The sequence below is a fragment of the Micropterus salmoides genome, unplaced genomic scaffold (genome assembly GCF_014851395.1).
Source record: "Micropterus salmoides isolate LMB-PRFRI ecotype aquatic unplaced genomic scaffold, ASM1485139v1 Ms_hic_scaffold_15, whole genome shotgun sequence".
NCBI classification, from domain to species: domain Eukaryota; kingdom Metazoa; phylum Chordata; class Actinopteri; order Centrarchiformes; family Centrarchidae; genus Micropterus; species Micropterus salmoides.
In genome coordinates this window covers 29,875,430-29,891,439 of record NW_024040596.1, presented here as the reverse complement: position 1 = coordinate 29,891,439, position 16,010 = coordinate 29,875,430, and the positions used below count along the sequence as shown (strand labels likewise).

Here is a 16,010-nt window from a genome sequence, read left to right as displayed (position 1 = left end):
CTTTCTGACAGAGTTTGCTGAGGTCTTTACATCAGCCATAGTGCTGCCTCTAATTGCAGGTATTTTGTTATTAAAGAACAACGTTCTTCACAACTTCAGAGAACTGCTGATGGGTGGGAGCAGCGTTGAGAAGCTGGCATTTTCTGTATATTCTTCTAAATGTAATCCTTGTAACCATGAAAGGATTCATTAACACTCTTACTTACAGAAGAGCTTCTGTCAGCCGACCTCTCTTTAAGCTTTAGTGGAGCAGCAGCATTTAAAGCAGTGCACAATGTGTTGTTGAAATGTTCAACCATGTCTTTTGAACAGCAGTTACAGCTGTTTGACGCAAGCAATCTCATAATATTAGAGAACTTTGCCTTACCATCTAGGATTCTCTGTTGAACAAGATATTGGCGTCCAAAAACACACACTGTGGGTCAGAAAGAGGTCATTCTAATACAGAAACATTGTCAGTGTTTAACCCTGGTAAGTCTATAAGGTTGCCATGCTGATGAGCGGAGCTGTCCAGTAAATTCACGAGCTCCTTTGCCTTGGAGTCATCCTAGAATATTCAGGTCTCCATTCAGGATTAATCATATCTGGTGATATCAAGTGAGGTGAGCTCTGAGAATTCCTGCAGTTACAGCGATGAATATCTTGGAGGCTGATATGTAATGCTGAGCACTAATAGTTCTGCTTTGAGCTCGGCAAGAGATTCAAATTATATAGATTCACCCAAGTCAATGTCATTTCACACAAATGGCAGACTGGCAGATTATAGATTACAGTTTGGTCTGGATCCATTAATGTTATGTACACTAACCACTTGATTAGAAGAAAATGGCAAAGAAGAAATATGGACACCAGATGAAATGTGGAGTGATTCACCCTGTCTGCATCTTCAATTTAAAGTATTTAGGCCATTTTGGTCATTTACAGTATGTATTAAATTGGTGTTAAAATATTTGTGACTTCTGGGGCTAATATTTAATATTTTTTTCCAACAAGGGTGGACTTGTGTTTGCGCCTTTGTTCGTGCTTTTTCAAGACCAAAGACCAAGAATCCCTGTTTCAGCTGTCAAGCTACTTTTTACTGAGATCATATACTGTATGTAAATACATTTTTTAATTCAACTTTCACAAAATACAGTGCAACAGTGAGACCACCTGGAATATTACAGTATAACTTGAAGCCTGTGCTCATTGTGTTTATGTTAGAGTTTTTGTGTGCATTGTTCATATTTACATACTTTTTCGAAGTAAACGTCATTGGGAAAATTCAGTACATTCTTTCAGCACATTCAGAGATGTTTTGGATTGCATCTGTGTGAAACAGCATTGGGACGTAACTTTCTAGAGTAGGGGTGGCCAAGCTTTTCTGACTGTGGGCCAGATACAGACAATTATAAGAAGTCACTGAAATTTTCAGCATTTCAGCATCTTTTTGGTTGCATCATGTTGAATCAGCTGAGGTAAGTGTTCATCAACTAATCCATCATTGTAGATCAGGTAGTCGTCGAAATGGTAGCACCTCTAATGATCTGACTAAGGAGTGCAAGGTAGATCCATTGAAATTCATTAGAAATAAGCTTGAGCTATATGCTAGTTTCTTTTAAAAGTTCACAACGGGGAATTTAAAATCCAGCTGTGGGCCACAGTTTGCCATAATTTGGCGACCCCTGCACTAGAGCATGGGGGACATTTGGATAAGAATTACTGCAACAAGTCATTCAGATTAATAGGAAGATCAAAAGTTCATAAGCTGTCCTTGTGCTGCTGCTCACTGTGCAGGAAACCACAACATTGTTACAGTCCAAGAAACCTGTGCAAAAATATATATTCTATTCTATAGCCACATTGTATTTTAATTTGAGAAGGAATTTAGTTGCTGACAGAAAAGGATGGAAGATGTGGGCTAAAAGACTTGTGAACATTATCAACATTATACGATCAACATTCGTAGGAGGGTTTAAAAAGTCACAATGTACACAGAAATATGTTACTACAAAGACAAAAATAGAGGAACCAACTCGCCTTCATCCCAAATGCAACAAATTACACAATCTTTTACACTTAAAAAGTCTCTTAAAATAAATACATATTGCTTCTATTGCACGTGTTGAAAAATACATTCAGAGTACAATCTTTCTTCAGTGACTTCAAAGGACATAAAACCTGCCAGTGACCTTGCAACAGACAGGAGGACCATCTGAGAATAGATGCAGATATATGGAGATCAAACAGGCACATAACTGTATCAGCAGCACAATGCCCGTTAGGCTTTCCACACTTACACAGTCAGAGACGCATCTTACACTTTATAACATCATATCCACACACCTCACTATCTCTCAAAACTAACAGGGAGTATATTCCAAATGTTTCCTGGTAGAGGATAGTATAAGAGAAACAATACTGTGACTAAACTAATACACTTTGATACAATCTATATCCTATGATACCACATATGTGATTTACAGTACTGACAGGTTACATGGGTAATACACTGTAAACACTGCTTACAGTTATTCAGATATTGTATTTATTGTTTAAACTGTATTGATGAGGCGCTCACTCCCTCACACATACGGCACACGTTACAATACGACAGAGCTGAGGAGGAGATATGAAGTAGAGCCAGAAAGCAAAGCGCACCAGACGGGACACGGCAACAAGAGTAAAGCTAATAACTAATTCATCACATATTTCAAAAGTATGGTCACTAATGTACGACGTAATTCTGGAAATTGGTCCACGGTTGTGCACAAAGATAAAGCGTTGGAGACGTGTGCAGCAGGCCTACAGCAGGCTGTCCAGGTACTTCTGAGCGCTCTCCTTGTCGTAAGCACTAGCAGGCTGCCTGTAATTGTCGTTGTAGTGCTGCAGGATGGTGACTACATCGTGGTGGCCGAAGAGCACCGCTTCATCTATCGGCGTTTTCCCCCACCTGCACAAAGAAAAGGTTAGTATGTCAAGAAGAACTCTGGCTTTTGGCAAAAGTGTTCCCCAATAAAGACGCCACCTGCTCTAGATTTCCCTCGTCACCAGCACCACTAACACATGTTGTGGTCGTGCCTTTCATTAAATCAAGTGACTTCTCAAACTCAATATTTCAAGCGTTCTCACAAAGTAAAGCCAAATCCATGTATAGCAGTCCTATTAGTCTGACCTTATTATAGTCAAAATGCTTTTGAAATTGCATTTGACTCGCTGCATGTTGTCCATTACTTCTATTCTGTGTTTTAGTTATATTTGTTTTAAAGTCTGTGTATATGGAATATATGTGGCCTACTGCTTATTTAGTGGCCTACATTGGTAGTTGCTTGTAGATATACAGTATAGTATGAACAGGCTGCATGCTACACTCACGTTCAGAGTGACTCAATACTTATATATCAGAATCAAAGTGTCAATAAAACGTTCAGAGGTTGCACACCTCTGGAGGGACACATTAGTGGATGCTGTGTTGGGAATCACACCCAGGTCTCTCACACCAAAGGCATGTGTCTTGCTTCAAATAGATAAGTTACAGTATTATTATGTTTGTGGCCTTTTTTAAGTTAGCGTTTTCTGTTTTTAATACATAGTAATTGCAGTCCTCTGCATGGATTGCTTTCAAAACAATCTATTAGTGCAAAAGGTGCACAGAAACTTTTGAAATGGTGAAAATGACCAAACTGACATACTTTTCACAATCATTTTCTTATTATCATAACTGTGGAAACTGGAACTGTATTAACCATGTCTTAAAAATAGAAATAAAGGTACTTAATAATCTTATTATCCATGTACAGGAAGTGTCTGTAGGTTAATTTTCACATTTACCAAATCAAAAAGATCAAAGGTTGTTATGAAATGTCCATGTAAGCATATGATATGTGATAAACGGGCATTATAAATTGTCATTATAGTCCCTCAGAAAGAAGTAGGGTCTGAATTGAACCCTGGTGTGTTAACAGAAGGAAGGCGGGACAATCACTACACCTCCTGCTTCAAAAGATCCAAACTGCAGCTTATGAGAACAGCTTGAAAAGACATAGATGGTGAGAAAGAGCACTCTGATGACTGGACTCACCTGTCTCTGGGTACTGGGTTCACCTTGCAAGCCTCCAAGAGGAAGCGTACCACCTCTGTGTGTCCTGAAAGCAGAGCAGGTGTTAGAAACACAAAGCATACACGTACCAATGAGTGCTGTGAAGACTCTAACTGGCCGGGATCTTGATATGCCACACCTGTGGCAAAGGAGAAGTTCTCACTTACACAGATTTGGACAGATCTGTGAACAATATTTGAGAGAAATAGACCTTTTGTGTTCATAGAGAAAGTCTTAGATCTTTGAGTTCAGCTCATGATGAATGGGGGCAAAAACAAAAGTCTTGCGTTTATAATTTTGTTCAGTGTATGTATCCTGCAGCAATAACATGGCTCACATTTGAAAATAAGGCTCTCAGACTGCACCATGAAAAACAGTACAGGTCCAATGTATACAAAATATGTGGACAGTGTTGTATATTCTTTGATACTTTTATTTTTAATCAGACACAAACCTGCAATATCAATCTCAAAAAAGATGAACAGGTTAACTTTAGGCTGCACATTACCTTCTGCTGCTGCTACATGGAGGGCCGTTCTAGAGTCGTAGTCCCTCTGCTCCATGTCCATGGATGACAGCGCAAACCTACACACACAATGTTTATGTAACTTACTTTGTAAGTACCTTCAGTTATTGCATTCTTTACATACATCTTATCAGCCAGTTTAGGTTTGTCTCCAGACTGAAACAATACAATGCAATGTAAGGAAGTTTACCATCACTGCCATACATTCTTTCCTTCCACTTAAAGGTTCCTTGTGCAGTTTTAGACATCTAGAAGAGCTCCGGAGCTGTTTATTTATGAGTGGGACCCTGTTTTGTTTGTCTTGTGCACACACTCAGGAGCAATACACATTCCAATGGTTAAACAGAATTCCCCTGACCTACAGGTGGCAGTGATGCACCAAGAAACACAGCAAAGACTGGAAAGAAGAAGTTGGCATACTAATAGAAATGGATAATAGTGGATTTAAAATGTTGTTTAAAATCTGCTTTGTAAATGTTTTCAGACTATCAGTTGTTCGCTATCAGTGTTACAAGGATAAGCATTTTTTAATTTTACTGTAAATTGTCTGCTATGTAGCAGAAGGGTGTTACTAACTCATTTTCACTTTACAACTTGTGCCAATTGAGGTCACCAGAGTGTAAAGCTGCCTTACGCAGCCACGAGAGGAGAGGGATTTTCACCACTTTTCAATCTTTGCAAGGATCAGTAAAACAATCCTTTACACATACTGTAAGAGTGGACTTCAATGGGTGACAAAAAGAGACAAATAAGCCTGAAGTCTTCTGTAGCCAATATTACAAGTTAGTGAGTGGGAGCTGCTCACCTCCTCAGGGCAGAGACGTCTCCTGTGTAGGCAGCAAACAGCAGGTTGATGACAGACTTGACCTGAGAACAGGGATGGGCAGAGAGAGAGAGAGAACATTTGCAGAAGGATTTCAGAGTCACCCTATTTTCACTCCCGCTCCACCAACTCCAGCAGCTACAACAAAACCACTACCAAATACATGATGAATGTTATACTTTTAATTTCTAAGCAGCAGATGAAGCATCTATAGTTTTCTTACTGTCAACAAATCCTATGAAACCAAACCAAACCAACATGTGTTAGTCCGTCATGTCAATCCCAAGGACATTTGTTCCTAATGAAGATGTACATTTTCAAATAACTGCTTAAGTTTTATTTTTTAAAAAGCCTCAGCAATTTCCCATAACAGCTGACAGCTTGTATATTTGTGGGGCACTATGCAGCTGTGGATGAATCCACATTTGGTGCTCTGGTGAGGGCAGCAGGACGGTGAATGTGGGACTGGGTCAAAAGAAACTACAGTGTGTGAGTTCATGGTGATGAAGGATAATGTGAGGCTCACTGACTGGCTTTTAACAGCCATGGAGCTCTACGGCACAGAGGGAGAATAGATATCAGGCTGTGCTCCAAACACATTTTCTAAAAGGATCAATTCACTGTTTATTTTGATCTTTTCATGGGATTTGTTGACGATCAGATCTGGTGAAAATGTACTTATTTAATCATAAAATATAATGCATCTCAGACGACTGCCACTGCAGACATGTTACATCTATGCAATTATCAAAACAATTCAACAAACATGGACTCTCTCTGCATCAGTTAAGACTTACCATCAAATAGGAATGAATCATTTCCTATAAGCAAAACTCAAGGACTTCAAAACATACACAGAAACAATGGATATGTGAAAAAAATGAGAATAGAAACTAGCCTGTATAGAAATACCAATACAGGCTAGTATCTGAACAAAGTTATTACACTTTTTCTGAGTAATATTTTACTATAGCTTCATTTCCAGGGACAGTAGAATTAATATAAAGAGAGATGCTAAATTGAGAATTTGTATTATAAAGTGAAAGTAGTAGTAAGTGGAACAACGGCAGCATAACTAGATTTAAACTTGCAAGGGGACGTTGAAGGCTAAGCTCCAAATAGCAGGGACAGACCAGTACAGGTACACATAGGAGTGTATGCACAAGTAGGTGAGTACATCACCACTGCAACAAGGAGCATGACACTTGATTACACAGCTAGCCAGTACCCATGCGGCAAAAGTAACACCCATTAAAATATTCTAACTTCCACCAGTTCCAACTCTCAACAAGCAAGCTGAAACAAAACATCAAAGCTGATGTAAAGCTTAGACATTATGAGCACAAACTGAGACAGAAGGGACCACCAAAGACAAAAACTATTACAAAGCCTTATTTCACCCAGATATTAGAAACAGATTCAGGCTGCGAAACAAGGCCTGCATTGAAAACATGTCCCAGCACCTTTCGGAAGCGAACGCAAAGCCAGGGCCAGATGAGGCTGGATTCTTACATCCCTCTATCCTTGCGCTTTGGCTAATGTCAGGTTTGATTTATGTTCCAGTTAGTTCTTGTGTTTTTTCCTTGAGCGCTCCCACATTTATTTGTGTCTTTTAGTACTACTTGTTGTAGGCCTACAATAAACTCCCCTTTAATTGGCTTTTCCTCAACAAAAGTGCTGACAAGAATAATTTCCTCTGACTGTTAATTGACTTGACTTGTAGGCTGCTGTGACTTCTTGTGTTCAGGGGAATCAAACTATGTCCTTTTATGTCACGACCACTTTGAGTTGCTTAATTCACTATTTCTGTCCAACTTTTGAAGGGACAGCAATTAAGTGTTTTAGCAGCAAACAGAAGTATTCAGTCAGTCTGAAGGCATCTCTAAAAAAAGAGAAGGTGCGTGTTGTTGTTAAAGAACAGTTATGGGTGGAGAAATGAGATGATGGATAACAAGTGCTTTATTAGAGTTCATACAATCGACACCAAGGCTAAAAAAAATCTTAACACAACTTTCATGTCTCCATCACAGCCAAAGAAACTGAAGTATCAGAATAATAAAAGGAAGACAAGTTCATGTCTTAATTTCGAAGAGCTGGCAGTGTATGGAGACTTTACATACAGCATTACAACCATGTGGACTAAGAAAAGAAATCAAAACATAGAAAAAGTTTGACAGTTATGAGCTTGGAACTGTTTGGCTTCATCTTCTGTATGTTTGAGGGAAATCTTGGCTTTTATGAACCCATGTAACATGTTACTTGTTCCCATGTAACAGCTTTTCTACAGCTTTTCTACTTTTTCAACAATTAGTCGTTGGCCAAAAAAGATCTTATAAATAAAGCATCAGAGAACCTTACAATTCCAAGGTCACCCAGTTATAATGGTAATGGTTTTTCAATTTCCATGTCAAAAGTAGAATGTATGTCCAAGACACAAATCAACATAAATAAAGACATGTGGAAGGTAATCAAATGAACTTTAAACATACTGATTACACACAATTAACACATTTATTAAAGCATAAAACAATATGCATGCAGGTGGGAGAATGAGAATTCAGAGGAAAATAACAGGAAACATTACAAACATGACAACTATATAAAAACCTGATAATTTCCATGGAAATACTGGTAAGTGCATTCAAAAGCCCCTCTGTCATGAGTTTGATTGCACAGAATAATAGTTACACTGTGAGGAGTGAGATAATGGTTGCTGAATTACAAATGTCAAATACTATACTTCATGTTTGTCATTCTGATTTACCAAAGCAAAGTTGAACAGATAACATAATCAACCTGGTTTGTTGCCATAAATGCTGTTCTGGTCCAGTAACATGCAGGCACTGTACTTTAAGATTTTGTACCAATGTAGCAGCAAAAAATAGGTTTGCACGTTGTTAAAAGGAGAAACGGATTCCCTCCACGGTCATATCAGAAAGGAAAAAATCGAATCTATGCTTCTGGAAATTCCCTACTTGTGCAGCATTTAACCAAAAATGCAGTAAAGTAATAAGAATGGTTTCAAAATTGGACAAGTAATAGATAATAGAAAGTGAGTGAACAGAAGAAAAATTTTCTTCTGTTCACTCACTTTGTATTTTGTTAATTGATAAATATAATCTCTTAACGTGTCTATTTTTGAAAGCATTCTTAATTTACAGCATTTTCCCAATAGCTGCCTTAAACTTTTGCACAGTAGAGTATAAGCATCATGGTATACTGTATTTGTACATTTACAGTTATAATCCTTAACCACCTGGTTGGTAAGGCTAAGAATGTCTTAGGGTTCCAATCACAGTGATGTGCTGGAAATTGAGAACATTTTACGTCTTTATTCTAACTTCATATTTGTAAATTGTTGAAACTATTCTTGTTATGACACAAATATGTTTCCTCTTCAAAATCTGTGTGCACGTGTCAACTCTTGTCCTTTTAAATTTCTCCCAGTACACACACGCATCACTTCACACATGCGCACAATTTAACATCTGGTGCATGAAGGTGGACTCTGCTACTGATAATGCAATTAGAAGCAACTAATGAGTTAAAACACATTTAATGGTTATAGCCAGATAAATGGCAGCCACGGGTATGTAATTTTGATGATCTTAAAAAACAGAAGCACTATCCAGCATCTCAGTGCTTTCTGTACACTGATGTGGCAAACCCAACTCCGCTTCTTGCATACTGTAGAAAATACTGTAAGAGCACCAAGGAAATGGGTTTTCCTACACACCAACATTTCCAAGGAGCATTAACGTTGACAGAGGCTTTTGAATCCATTGTACCTCTACACAATAATTAGCAGACACAACAGAAAGTAAAAGTCCATGACTTAAAAAAAAAGAAGAACAAAACTTCAAAACATCACATTGTTATAACAGTGTATTATTATTGGCTCCAGCAGCTAATCTCACAACCAGTCACAACCAGTGAAAAATGCCACAAATACAGTTTTAACAATGATTGAATAACAAACAGACAGTCACACTACAGTCACAGTACAGTGACATCTAAGGCATCAGCTGACATGTGCAAGTACTCTTACTTCCTGGAGGAGACAAGATTATAAATTCAGAACGTCTGTAGTGTATATTCTACACACATTCTAGTCTGCTGTTGAGGATTATCACTCACGTACATATCCCTAAAAGCGTATACACCTGCCACTACGTACATTCAGAAGTGCAGTAAATTACGTATATATGGTAGACAGTTTTGATAACATACAACCTTACTAGAAGAGCAAGAGTTGGAGAACTTTACAAACACGTGGTTTGTTTTGGAATGCAGCTCAGATAAACCCTGCAGATAAAACCTGCAGGCACCTGTTCACAGCAGAGAAGTTGTATGAGGACTGGTCAGACCCATGCATACTCTGAGGGGCTTAATGTGCAACGAACATACACCACCCTTTCATATACAGAGCATACACACTAAACTTGATACACAATGGTCCATTCAGACACAAACTCAGCTCAGAATGATGCAACCAGTCTGGTGAATGAGGACACTTGGGTCCAGTGAGTGAGAACAGCTTGCTTTCTCTTTTGCTTTGCCGATAAGGACTCAGCCTTAGTACATGGGGCGCATGCTCGAACAGATGGAGCAAGTGGGGTGCTCCAGTTTTCATATACAAATCATCATGGTTTCAAAATCAGCCCCAATGGTGGTCCAGGCACAAACACTGACAGTTTAAAGTCAAGTTAAAGTCCTGTTTTACTGCAGTTTCTCTCTTCAATGCTATCTCCATATAAGTCAGCACAATAGGAGTATTTCTCAACCGTCACTCTGCTTTTAGATCCCAAGTTCTGTCTATTTTGTTTTCTATTTTTTTAACAGAGGGAGGCACAAATGATATATATATATAAAATTGATTCAATTTATTCTTTACTAGTAATTCAAGCACATGCAAATGTGCATTCTTAGTCGTGCATCCCTTTATGCATATCAAGTGGGGGGTTCCTACTAATCTCAATTCTCAAATGTCTGCATGTATCCTTCGTCAGACATCTTTAGGCAGAACTTAACCACCTACACAAAGATGGTACAGGTGCTTGGATATAGTGCAGAGAAACATGCTATTTTCCCATTAAACTAGTGAAGAGGATCAACTGTTTGTAATAAGCTACTTGGTTCTTAGACTGTGTCCTGACCAGACTTTTGAAAAACTCTGCACTATTATGATACTGACTCAAATAAGTCTTCAGTTTTTGGGTTGAGATTTTTTTAAATGACAAACTACGTCATGTTAGCTGTTACACTGCTGAACCCTAGCCCGGTGGCTGACAGCTAACTGATGTGTTAACAATATTCTCTGGAAACTTTCCATCAATTCTCCAAAAAGTGTACATCAAGCATCTGAGTTTAGGTGCTCAGGCCTTAGTGTGAGCTCCAGTAAGCAATTGTCCCTTGAAAGTAGTCTCAATGTATGTGTAGGCACACATATGGTTTGTTTTTTTTGGTTACAAGGAAACCAAAATATGAAATGAAAATAAATCAGACTACACCTTTGAAGATGATTTAGTCAAAAAAAACTAAAATACTGCGATAAAGGGTGTAAGGTGATCCCACACTCACTAAGGCAACAAGCAGGCGGACGTTATGAGTTCATTTGGAATTCAGAGCTAAATAAACAACAAGTCAGTCCCCCCTGTCATTGCAAATAAAGACAAAAGCAGCTTCCCAGTCTGTTCACACAGTGACCGCTTCACACGCAATATATAATCTTCTGCATAATTTATATATAAATATTTGAGAGTGAGGAACGATGGTGTTGTTGAGAGGTAGGGAGAGGGATCAGATGAGGTGGGGGTGTGGAGGACAGGTGGGTCTCCTTCTTTTCTTTTTGCTATTTCACTCGCTGGCTTTGTCCATCCTATAGACTACAGTGGTAGAGCAGTCCTGGTGCGACTCAGTGGGGGACACCTTTTTCCAAAGAGGGGCTTTCAGAGCTAGCTCTTGTTGGAGACTCTCGTAATCCATGGGTCCGAAGGTTTGCAGCTGTTTCAATTGACACGAATAACAAATTAATAATCTTGCTCCTTCTGTGTGTGCGGGTGTTTAGTGGCATGTAGTTTTCTGAAACATCTTTTGAAAAATTAGAGCCAAAACTAGTTTGTTTAATTATTTATTGTCAAACCTGGACATTAAGAATGGCAGGTGCTGAAGAAGACTGACTTTGGCTCTAGTTTTTCCTCATTGAAGGTCTCTCTTGTCATTAGTTAATGCACCAAAAAAGTTTTCAAATTACACGTTTTCCCTTTAGGTGTACTTTATGTACAGTTATGGAGATCAACATGTTAGCCAACATCTACAAAACTAACAGCTATTAAATCTGAACGACAGTAACCCGAGCGTCACCTGAGTTCTTGGAGAGAAGGTGTTATGGGTCTGTGTGATTGATGAGTGAAATGAGTGATGATGTTTTTCCCCACATGGTGTTGTGTGTACTTACCCGCTGGTCTCCTCCTTCTCTGCGAGGGTCGTGCTTCTTGGCAAAGTGCCTCAGGTTGTCGTAGTTGTGGAAGTTGAAAAGTTCAACAAGATCCTGGAATGAAAAGGCAGATAGATAGATCAGAAGGCTAAATACATTCATTTGCTTATTTCTTTCATTCTGATGGCTGGAAGTTGACAAGCCAATGGTTTACTGTAATCACTGGCTTGGTAAATAGTGGTAGATAGTAGCATATTAAGTTGTTTCTTTAAAAAAGAAAAAAAAGCTATTATTATTTTTGAGGTAGAGGCGGGTTCTTGCTCCTTGTCATGCGACTGAGATCTGTATCTGGGCTGGCAATCAGTATCCAAGCATCGCTTACTTATTTAAAAGGTTTAGTTATTTTTTGGAAGTACACTATGTCACCAGAGTGAAGTAAGTTCCTGAAGGACAATGTTGCGCAATTTCCTATATTTAACCTTTTTTCCCCCATCAGGGCCTTTTCTGTTTGTGATTGTGTACAAATTGTGTGTGTGTGTATTAAGGCACTTGAATACCGGAACTTCAATGAGTTACTATGTCATTTGAAAGGCAATCAGTCCTATCCTTTTGGCATAAATGTTCATGTCAAGCTATTTCTTATCTCTGTTCAAGATGGATATGAACAATTCGGCAAAATGGTATGTCAAAAAAACCCAAAACACTTATAATGGACTAAAGCTGACCCCGAATAGTCAAAGATGCGATGCTTTGATGGGCAGAGCCTGAATCGACTGTCAATCTCACAAAAGTCAAAGCTTTGCAGCGAAACAAGGATCATGCCATTTTGGGGATATGGGGGTGTTCAACGTCTGATTTTACATAGAACTACCAGTTTTCTCCCAATAAGTTAATATACACCCTATTACAATATACATGTAAATGTTTAATGCTGTAAAAAAAAAATGAGAAAAGAAAAAAAAGCTTTTTAAAAATGTTTTTCAAGTGCGTAAATAAATCCAGATTTGTATCCCTAACCCTCAAGGTAGGGGGCATCAGTGCGCATGTGTTGGTGTAGCATGTATGTGTGTGAGTGTGTAGTGGCAGAAGAGGAACTTGCTGTAGAGACGGAGCCTTAACTTCCTCGTTGTTGTGCAGAGTTGTCTGCACCTCACGGGACGTTCGGATCATTTATCACCATTGTCGAACCACACAAAGAATATTACATCGTTTTTAAATAGTACTTGAAACAGACCCGCGAGGAACCGCGATGTGCATGCAGCTGTCGGCAGCACGGCATGCACGCAAAACTCTGCAAAAGACCGGTGAACGGCAGGCGACAGAGAGATAGAGAGAGAAAAGGGTCAACAGTTTAGCTGCAGCTTGTTAAGATTAAAAAGGAGTTACCGTGTGTTCACCCCCCCCCGCTGGCAATCGCTGCATACAAACACAGTACATGATTCGACTATAGGCAAGACTTGACAATTCTGATTTGACTATGTAAATCCTTAGTCGGGGAAAGCCTTAATAATGACATTACGTACCGTGCAGAACTGTATTCCTCTGACCGAGTTGCCCATCTTGTCTAGTGGAGGTGACCAGCACATAATACCCATCACGTTGGGTACAACCAGCAGGATCCCTCCTGCTACTCCAGACTTGGCTGGCAGACCGACCTAAAACAGGGACAACAGACCAGTTACATAACAGAAGATCAGCTGTGGGTATGTATCTACATTAGTGGCATGGCAACAGCACAATGCTCAAAATGCTCACAGCTTCAGTAATTCACTGGTTACAGCAATCTATCCACTGTTTGTCCTGTGACATGATACAGAAGAATCTTTGCAAAATGTAGGTCTAGGAATTATTTAGATGTGTCTTTCAGTGGGCATTCCTTTGGTTGCTATTCAGTTAAAAGGAGGAGTTTCAGATGAGGGGTCAGAATTTCTACTAGTTCTTTATTTTCCATCAATTAAGAAGTGGACATTTTTTTCCTAAACCCACCTCATATGAACTCAAACAGAATATGCAAAAAGGAATGACTGATGAAGAGTAGAATTTCACTTTGGTGCTGTCAGAACTAACTGCTTCAAATGTGGTTTATCATGAGAAAATGCTGAAGATATGTTCACACATTGGTATTCCTCTCTACAATTTTCTGCCGTCAGGATGTGTCTCATTCAAATCTGCCATCCTCTCACAGCAAACACATCTGCTCAGGCAGACGATGTGAGGCGACGGCTATGCAATGCCGAGGCTTGGGTGTTGTGTTTTATCAGCACAGAGGCAGATAATGTTGCAACTGGGTAATCCTAGGCGTAAACTCCGGCCCCCATTACATTTGGCCTAAGGTCATCCAAGCTATTTAGTATGTCACATTCAAATAGTACCATCTAGAGTATACAGCGTGTGTCAGGGTCAAATTGCACCGAACTTTTGTAAATGTATTGCTAAACCTGTGTGCAAAGTCCTTATAATGTTTTGCTGTCCCACTACTGTATGGGCTAATGTCAAACTAATGATTAACTAAATACATTTGTACCACTCAAATTCAAGGAATGTCTTCGTCCTAAGTAAATGGTTTACATGTAACTATGGGCTTTACTAAGAAACATCTGTAGCTAATGTAAGAGGGTGACTAAAGGTTATGTTGTCAACAAGTATAAAAATATAAAGATCAACACCTAAAAAGGCACCCGTGGGTGTATAGGGTAGTTGTGCTAAGAAAATAATTTAGGTGTTCCGGTTTGAGTCTTTCCTACTTAACAAAATAAATAACAATCTGTTCTTACTAGCCTGGCTCATGTTGGCCTTCTTGTGATCCGTGCCTTTTACTTACATGGAAAGCAAACTGTCCTGAGAAGTCGTACATGCCGCAGGAGTGCATCAGACTCAAGGTGTTCCTCACAGCCTCAGGGCTCAGCACGCGCTCACCCGTGATTGGGCAGGTACCGCCGTTAGCCAGGGTGGCTGCCATGACACTGGCGCTCTCACAGGTCACCTCAATGGAGCACAGCTGGAGTTTCACATAGAAGAAGTTTTTCTATCAGTTCATCGTATCACATTTCTTTATCAGGATTTCCTTCCACTCGGCACAACGTGTCTTGGAAGATGGAACCACAGCAGTGGGGGAACATGAATGAAAACATGACAGTGGGGTGGTGGTATGGAACATCAATGAAAATACAGCTTCCTTTAAAGGGCACATGGGGTCAATGAAAGGTTGGATAAAAACTATGTGCTCTAAACGTCCTCATCATGACACCAAGAGAGGGAAAATCTTTTCTAAGAATGTAAACTGCCAATGTAAGACGCAGATGTAATTTGTATTCTCCCAATAAAATATTACGGTCAAAAACAAAACGAAAAAGAAGAAGAAAAATGCTATTCAACTCTGCTGTAGAGTTTCAGAGACTTGGAGACTATATCACAAGGAGCACTGAAGCTGTTGTGTAGGCTCATGGTGGACCGCGACTTTAATTAGACCCTTCATGTTGGTTTTTTTCCATCTGTGTATGTGTATAGTGTACTGTATGTATAGTGAACATGTGATTTGTAGCACACGGGTAAGTAAACATGATGAAAAACAGAGGGAGGTTGACAGAAACAAAGGGAAATGCGGATATGATTGATAGAGAAGCAGAATCTGGATCCAGTCAGGATCTCTGACACTCTGGGATGGAATCAATATTGCAGGAAGATCAGCAGGAAAGAATATTAACATTCTTAATGAATCATTAATAATTATTAAGAGTTGAAAACTGATACTGGAATAAACATTAAAAAAAACACTGCACTCACTTGAAAGTATAGATCCAGTACAGATGTCATGTCTGTCCCCTCAGGAAAACACTGCAGAGAAGAGTTTAAGACAAGTAGAGCACACAGATGAACATTCATCAACTACTGTACGTTCCCATGTTCCAAGAAGGTGATAACTATATATACTATAACTATTTCTGGGCAAATGGTTTACTGTTAAGGAACCTCTGCTTTGGTGAAAGATAAGTATGTCTACTACAGGTTTTTTTGGAATCCAGGTGATTCCAAATAGGGACATGGAAACTGAAGTACAATCATAAATCAATTGAGGAATACAAAAATGCAAATATTTCTATTGGTGAAAAAACAAACTTTCATTTTGTTTCATCTTTACAGTTACTGC

The 16,010-nt window shown here is 39.2% G+C and overlaps 1 protein-coding gene across 2 annotated transcripts in view; it reads right to left on the bottom strand.

The window, feature by feature from the left end:
- Positions 1-1,822: 1,822 nt before the first annotated feature.
- The window catches only part of glsb (glutaminase b), a 42,235-nt gene continuing 28,047 nt past the window's right edge, over positions 1,823-16,010 (bottom strand). The window contains exons 11-18 of one of the 2 annotated variants that reach the window (XM_038719561.1): positions 15,647-15,697; positions 14,685-14,861; positions 13,387-13,518; positions 11,885-11,977; positions 5,410-5,471; positions 4,587-4,663; positions 4,061-4,124; positions 1,823-2,932 (exon numbers count right to left, since the gene is read on the bottom strand). In XM_038719561.1, the coding sequence (XP_038575489.1) occupies positions 2,785-2,932; positions 4,061-4,124; positions 4,587-4,663; positions 5,410-5,471; positions 11,885-11,977; positions 13,387-13,518; positions 14,685-14,861; positions 15,647-15,697 (804 nt within the window). In that variant the 3' untranslated portion in view covers positions 1,823-2,784. Of the gene's footprint in view, positions 2,933-4,060; positions 4,125-4,586; positions 4,664-5,409; positions 5,472-7,368; positions 11,431-11,884; positions 11,978-13,386; positions 13,519-14,684; positions 14,862-15,646; positions 15,698-16,010 lie in introns of those variants that run through there. The other variant, XM_038719562.1, reaches the window with a different exon arrangement.